The following is a 7,944-nucleotide window of genomic DNA, read 5'->3' on the forward strand; positions in this document are numbered from 1 at the left end:
AGCTTTTCTTCTAAGATCAGGAACAAGTCAAGGATGCTCACTCTTGCCCCTTCTATTTATCATGGTCCTGGAAGTTCTATACAGAACAATTATGCAAGATAAGTAATTAAAAGGGCATCTAAGTAAGAAATAATAATGTAAAATTGCCTCTGTTTTTAGATGACATATTCTATATAGAGAAAATCCTAAAGACTCCACAAAAAAAACCTGTTAGAATAAATGAATTCAGTGAACTTGCAGAATACAAAATCCACATACAAAAATCAGTTGCATTTGTAGGTACTAAAAACTATGAAATCTTACAAAAGAGAGTGCACACTGTATAATTCTATATTTGCATGAAACTGCAAAACTACAACGGGCGCCTCCATATGTGGGAGGCAGGGCCAATTGGGGCAGGTCAGGGGGGAAGTCCCTGGGCCGAAGTTAATATTCCATATGAAGAGGAGTGCTTAATTACACATGTTGAAGCGTTTGCTAATACACAGTGCCATACACTTACGAATTGCATATTTCACTTCATTTGCTAATATTTTATATTTAATCCTCAACCAGGGTTATGTTTTTTTATTGGTTTGAGAGAGAGACGGAGAGCTAGAGATAGATAGATCGATTCCTGCGAGAGAAAAGCATCAACTGGTTGCCTAATGTATGTGCCCCACTGCAGATTGAACTGCAACCTAGGTATGCACCCTGACCAGGAGTCGAACCTACAAACTTTTGCTATACAGGACGATGCTTCAACCAACTAAGTCACCCAGCCAGAGTTTATTTCACTTTATTTAAACTTCCATTATATTGTATAGAACGAAACATACGAAGTACTGAACTCTTGTTATTGATATGTGTGCAAAAGTAGTTATGAGAAAGTGTACTGCTGGCTGCAATGTCCTTAACGTTTATCATAAGACAGATTAATAAGTGGATAAAATTACATAGGTATATGTGAAAAAGAAAATACAGTGAAATCTTAATGGGTGACGCAATGTAATTTTCTAAAACAATGACAGCAATAATTCCAGCCCCACACACTGTTCCAGAACTTTCTTACTGTCTCATCAAGAGTTGTAATCTCACTTGGTTGGTTGGGCACCATCCCACAAAATGAAAAGTTGCTGGCATGAGTCCAGGTGAGGGCACAAGCCTGGGCAGAGGTTCAGGCTGAGGCTTGGGCATGAAAAGGAGGCAACTGATCAGTGTTTCTCTCATACATTGATGCTTTGCTCCCTCTCTTCCTCCTTCTTTCTAAAAAATAAATACCTAATAAATAAAATTTAAAAGAGTTGAAATCCATTTCCATCTCCTAGAACCTACATGAGACATGAAGGCTCTCTGAGTGAAAAGAATGCAGCACAGATGAGGGAGAACATGAAAGCTGACACAGGATCCATGTGGCTCTCATGGAATGCCCACCCACAAAACCCACCCACTGTGTATGTACAGAGAGGCTGACTCCCCATCTAAGGTCTCAGTCAATAGCCACCATCAAAACCCAGATAAGCACAGACAAGATATGCAGTGTCTCCGTTATCTCTATTGAGCCCTATCTACATGAATTCACTTGCTTGAGTCTAGTAAGTTTTGCCATGGTTTGTTACACAAGAGTAGATCATCAGAACAATCTAGGTAGTGGCTATATTGTTTTTCATGGTCTAATTTTTTTCAGCGTGGCTTTATGTTTTCAAAATTTCATAAAATACTAGAAAAGATTTTTGAGTGGCACTGCAGTAAATGGAGATTTTGATCACCATGGATTTTCCTGTTCAGCAAGACCTTCTAAAGAAGAGTTACTTCATGAGAAAGCAGCCACAGCAATCATTCTATGCGTTCATATTCTTTTCTACCTTTCTTCTGACAGATTCCCTGGGCAACAACAATCAGTATGACAGGCCCTCTCTCCCTTGCCCTGTATACAGCACAGAGGCCTATGATGGGGCCTGGCAAAGGTTCAGAAGTATAAAACTAGAGTAGTGAGTAGGAAGTAAAATAAACCTGAAGGAATCATCCACACTTCAAACTGTACTTGAGCAAGTAGAGTTTCAATTACTTGGTTTGATTTTTCAGATAAACAAGAACAAACTCCACTGAATAATTGTGATACTACATCAAGAATAAAAACATTATTTTGTGAAGTTCCAAGTCCATAAAAGACAATCTTCCTGGTATCCCATGGAGAGGAAGAAACTCCAAGTGGTATCAAGGGTAATGGTCTCAGGTGACCACAAGATTCTCATTGGATGTTACAGAAAACTCAGCTCCAGACATAAAGAACAGAGGAGTTTTACCCTATTGTCATAAGACACCCCATAAGTTCAGACATAGAGTGAATGCATCACAGGGGTTCTAAGGGCAAAATGGCTTAAACACTTATGCCTAGATATTACAGAAAGAACTGTAGAACACTGTGCCTAAGCAATGAGTTCCTCATATAGCTTAATGGTTTTTTCTTTTTAAAAAATTGGAAGTGACTTCTCTTGTCATAAGGTGGGAAGTTTATTTTATATTTCTACTTAACCATGAACATTGTGTTCTGTCCACTAGTAACCAAGTCACTGTGGGTGTTAATCAACAGTTAAAAGGTACTAAGAGTATGGTTGAACTGAAGATAAATGTTATTGCTTTTCTATTCCTGGCACAATCAGCACAGTGATAACAGCAATGAAGAGGTCAGAAATCTGAAAACTGAGGATAGGACTGCAAACGCTAGACCAGAGCAGAGTGTGCCAAGAGGGACTGACTTCACACAGCCAACCAGACAGAAGAGCTGGTACAGTGTTACAGGCAACTGTGAGCAGGTAAGTACTGCTGAGCATCTATAGGAAAGTTGTCTATAAACCATGTGATATTTAGCAAATGGAAATAGAATTAGGAGACACTGGGCACTTATAATCTGGTAGGTCTACACCCACATCATTGTAACCCTGCAAGGAGGTGTATGTAGGACCATGTTACACAGGAAAAGACCAGTTATCAGGGAAATTAAATTACTGTATGTAATTTGTATGTAATAGAAGAAGGGCTTTGATTGGAACCCAGGCCCCTTTAATCCTGTTCAATTCCCATTACTAAAAAATTCCTGGTCTAATCTCAAGGCTAATTATGTGATTTCATTGTATCAGAAGAATTAAGCAGGAAAGAGTAAAGAAAACCATGTATTCCATCCCTTTACGATTTCCGCATTTCCCTCATTATTTAACTGTAAATTCCACTCTACACCATTGGCAATTTGATTCTTTGTGTCTCTGTACATCCTCCTCTGATTTTCCTTTTATCACTCACTATGTCTCCAAAATCATGCACTTGTGATTTATAAAACAACAAGCATCCCTCTGGTAGATCTAATATACCCTCACTGAGAGAACTAAGAAAAAATATATACATATACATAACGTATATACATATACAAATATATGAACTTAGAAGGCCATATATAAACAGAACATATGTGAGCCTTATGAACCTACAATTTACATGAATTTTCTTAAATTTTCTATCAGAATGCATATCTCAAATTCAAGAAAACATACTCCTTTATTTTCAAACCCCATGGTCTACTGTGATCTGAAAATATTAAATGAAAAATTCCAGAAATAAAAAAATTTATCCTAAATTGTGGGCCATTCTGAGTAGCATGATGAATCTCACACCATCCTAGGATGTGAATCATCCCTTTGTCCAGCAAATCTACACTGTGTATGCACTACATCCCACCCCTAGTCACTTAGTACCTGTCTTGGTCATCAAATCAACTTTCACAGCACCACACTTCTTGTGTTCGATTAATCCACATATTACTTAATGGCACAAAGGACAAAACAGTGATGTTAGCAATTCAAATATGCCAAAGAGAAGCCATAAAGTGCCCCCTTGATATGAAAAAAGAATCTCTGAATATATAGGAAAAAACTATATAGAGAGTTCAGTAGTATCTGCAGTTTCAGGCAACACTGGAAGTTTTGGCACAAAGCCCCATGGATAAGAGAGTACTGTATGTCTTCTGAAAATTGCAGAAAATCTGATCAAAGCTGACTTTTATTCCGATTGGGTTAAAAGAAAGTAGAATGTACTTTTCCAAGACTAGGTAATAAACATTCCCATTTCTCCACCTTTTTACATTGTCCCATGACCTGAAAAGAAGTGTAGCCACCAGAAAAAAATCCTCCAGCTCAGTCTGGTGGGGAACGATGACTGATGTAATGGTCCCAGGGGTTCCCAAGCTGGTCACGGTTCTGATGTATCTCTTGGAAGGTAGACTGGTTTACAGTACCCACTGTTCAGGGTTTTGATGTGGTCATTGGACAGGAGAGTCTGCAAGGTGGATTAGTATCAAGAAGTAGCCTGAAGTTCCTGTAGGTCTCACTGATATTTGAAGAAATCAGACATGCTAAGTCCCCTAGATCTCTCTGCAAAAGTGGGGCACAAATAAACTGAAAACAGGTTTTTCAGGGAAAGAAATCAATTATATCCCCTGCAGTCTACAGAATTGTATATTCTGAGGAGGCCTGAGCCAGAAACATCTCCCTCAAACCCTGTCCCCCTCAGAGGGACTAGAAGCAATGGGAATGATGTCATATTAACATATTCTCAATCACCAGTTCCCTTGAGTGTTTTAAGGAAAGTGGGGCTTATTATCAAACAAATGGAAAAGGAAGTAACAGAATCACAGTGAGAGATTCAAAACTGAAAGCTTTTCTTTTCTCTTCTTGGAAAGACCTGCCAGAATTTGTGATGGATGTGAATAAAAGTATATAAAGTAGAGAAGATTGCCATGGTGACCCCAATGTGCTCCTTATTATGCAGGCACTTGTGCCAATCATGTGTTATTTGATGCTACCGAGAATGAAGCATGTTGTTTACACTAGAAAATGAGTCATTAGTGCCTGTTCCAAGGAACCCAGTCCAAGAATAGTTTACAGGGTTTCTCCCTTTTTTTGGAGGGGGGATACACTTTATTCATTAAGCATGTATTAAATATAGATACACAGTTATCTAGGTGATATGGCTATAACTTAGTGGTTATTGAAATGTATTGAGGGAGGCGGCCAACAACCTTGAGCACATATCCAAATTAAGTAAATGCTAAAGAGAGAAAACAATACAAATGATAAGAGTTGGTCGGTGCACCTAAGAAACAACCAAGTGAGGCTTCCTGGGGAAGATGGAGCCCTATGTATTTGTTGAACTCTCCTCACACAAATGCGTGTATTTACCAGGTTATGCTGCAAGTACATGGACAAAATGGTACAACAGCTCTTACCTTTTGTTTCATTCTTTTCTCTATCTGAGTGGGAGAGGTAATATGTCTTATTCCATGTTACATTCCCCACACATGGGATTGACTAATACATTGCAGACATTAAATAAATATTTGTGGAATTAATGCATGAGCCTTAGGTAGTCAATTAAGTAAACCACCTTAGTTTCAACTTTTGTAACATCAGGATTGAAATACTTAATATACAGAGCTGTTGGGAAAAACTTAGTGAGAAAATTCTATCAGACACACAGCATATTGACCAGCACATTTCACAGGTTGAGTAAACACTGGTTACCAGTGGCGTATTTGTATGGCATTGTTATAAGGATGATGCTGGACATAATTCCTTGTATATTGTTTGCCCAGTAATTCAATACATGAAAAAACCCACAAACTTTTCAGCTAAAGGTATATATTTTCTTTCAGCTTTGTAGATCTTAAAATGCTTTCCAGTGTGTCTCTACTATCTTTCCTCAACTGTCAACTCCACCTGCATGTCTTCTCACTGTTTTCCTTTCCTTCCCTGACAGCAGTGCCTGAAACCAAACCACATCTGTACAGAAAGTCTCTCACTCAGCAGAGGGGATGTTTTAAGAACGCATGAAAATGCCCAGAGAACTTAAGCTCTAATATGAGTTGTGCTGCAAAGCAGCCCTTTCCACCAGTATATCAGTGAGAACACATCCTGGAAATTTTCCTGAGAGTTCAGGAATTAATCGGACATTGTGAATACAAACGAGCCATCTAGGATAGGGGTGGTCTCTCAGTAACCATTTTGCCTTCGAGATCTGCAAGAATGAGAGATAGTTACTGAATACTTCCAGCCTCCTCATATGGTCATGGATAGAAAACCAGTACACTTTCCAAAACAGTAAATTCATTTATTAGGTCTATTCAATGACATAATTGTTAGCCAAGCAGCCACCGCTTTCTGGGAATCACCTCTGAAGACAGTATTACTTCCCAAGAATGTTTGGAAACCGTTCGAGAAGAATTTCTTATTTCTTAAATCCTCATTGATTCAGTCAACCTCACTGGGCACTTCTCCATGCCAGTCTATAATCAGATCACACATAAACAGTGGACATCTGCCACCCTCATACTCTGGTAAGTGAGAAAACAAGCATTTTCATATTGCCCTCTTTCATGCAGATTCTGACTGCAGAGGAGGGTGATAAAGAAGTGCTAAATAAGGGTTGTTCCCAGGATAGTTAGCCATACTTTGTGACCTTTATACCGATTCTCCTGCTAGAATCTTTCTCATTCCTCTGAATCCTGACCTTGAATTCATCCTAGTGCATTTAATTCCCAATGCTCAGGATCCCTCCCGGACAGCTGTCTTGCCATTGTCCAGGAGCCCGTGATTAAAGTCCAGATGACATCAGTGCTTTTCATAATCTTACCACAGGCTTGACCTCAAGGATATCTGCCTGCATCTGTTGGGAGAGTGACTGAGCCCACTACATGATGGGCAACCATACCACAGTGAGCACATTCCTGCTGTGGGGATTTTCCAGTTTCCCAGACCTGCAGAATCTCCTCTTTGTGATGCTTTTCTTCTCCCATGTGACCATATTAGCTGCAAATGTGTCCATAATGGTGGCCATCAAGCTCAGCCACAACCTTCACACCCCAATGTACTTTCTCCTCTCTGGCTTGTCCTTTTCAGAAACTTGTACCACTATGGTAGTCATCCCCCGAATGCTAGTGGACTTGCTATCAGACAGCAAGACCATTTCCCTTCCTGAGTGTGCCACACAGATGTTCTTCTTCTTTGGATTTGCAGGCAATAACTGCTTCATCATGGCTGCCATGTCCTATGACCGTTACACTGCCATTCACAACCCCCTGCACTACCCCATCCTCATGACCCACAAGATCTGCCTTCAGCTCATGATGGCCTCTTCTGCCACTGGGATTGTGGTGTCTCTGTGCATTGTCCTCATAGTATTCAACTTGTCTTTTTGTGACTCCAGCATCATCCAGCACTTTTTCTGTGACATCACACCTGTAGCCTCCCTTGCCTGTGATTATAGTTTGTTTCAGAAAGTGATCATTCTTGCATTCAGTTCCTTTGTGTTAGTGGGCACCTTCATTTTAATTATGATTTCCTATGTCTTCATTGTGTTCACAGTTGTGAAGATGCCCTCTGCAAGGGGGAGATATAAGGCCTTTTCTACTTGTTCCTCCCACCTCACTGTAGTGTGCATACACTATGGGTTTGCTGGCTTTGTCTATTTGAGACCCAAGGAGAGTGACTCATTTCGTGAAGATATGCTGATGGCTGGGACATATACAGTGCTGACTCCTCTGCTTAATCCCATAGTGTATAGCCTAAGAAACAAAGAAATGCAAATAGCCCTAGGGAAAGTTCTTGACCATGTCAGTAGGTTTTTTCTTCAGACGGTAAGTAAAGGAGCCTTGAACACTTCTTAGAACACTTACAGAGCATGTGCTGATCAGTGTGGCTCAGTTGGTTGGGCATTGTCCCACAAAGTAAAAAGTTGTCTGTCTTATTCCCAGTCAGGGTACATGTCTGGGTTGCAGGCCCAGCAGGCCAATCCCCATCTAGGGCACATAAGAGGGGCAACCAATCAATGTTTCCTTCTTGCATTGATGTTTCTCTCCCTATCTTTCTCCTTCCACTTCCCTCTCTCTATAAACAAATAAATAAATCTTTACAAAAT

The 7,944-nt window shown here is 39.9% G+C and overlaps 1 protein-coding gene across 1 annotated transcript; it reads left to right on the top strand.

Moving 5' to 3' along the window:
* Positions 1 to 6,721: 6,721 nt before the first annotated feature.
* Positions 6,722 to 7,693, top strand: LOC119001588 (olfactory receptor 10T2-like). Its single transcript, XM_037066996.1, has one exon. It carries the CDS (start codon positions 6,722 to 6,724, stop codon positions 7,691 to 7,693), a length of 972 nt encoding a protein of 323 aa, XP_036922891.1.
* Positions 7,694 to 7,944: the final 251 nt, after the last annotated feature.

This window comes from Sturnira hondurensis, unplaced genomic scaffold (genome assembly GCF_014824575.4).
Source record: "Sturnira hondurensis isolate 20B ecotype Veracruz unplaced genomic scaffold, ASM1482457v3 Scaffold0016915, whole genome shotgun sequence".
Taxonomy (NCBI): domain Eukaryota; kingdom Metazoa; phylum Chordata; class Mammalia; order Chiroptera; family Phyllostomidae; genus Sturnira; species Sturnira hondurensis.

Excerpts from the sequence above, each read along its gene's own strand:
- LOC119001588 (XM_037066996.1), top strand. The coding sequence starts at position 6,722 with ATGATGGGCAACCATACCACAGTGAGCACATTCCTGCTGTGGGGATTT.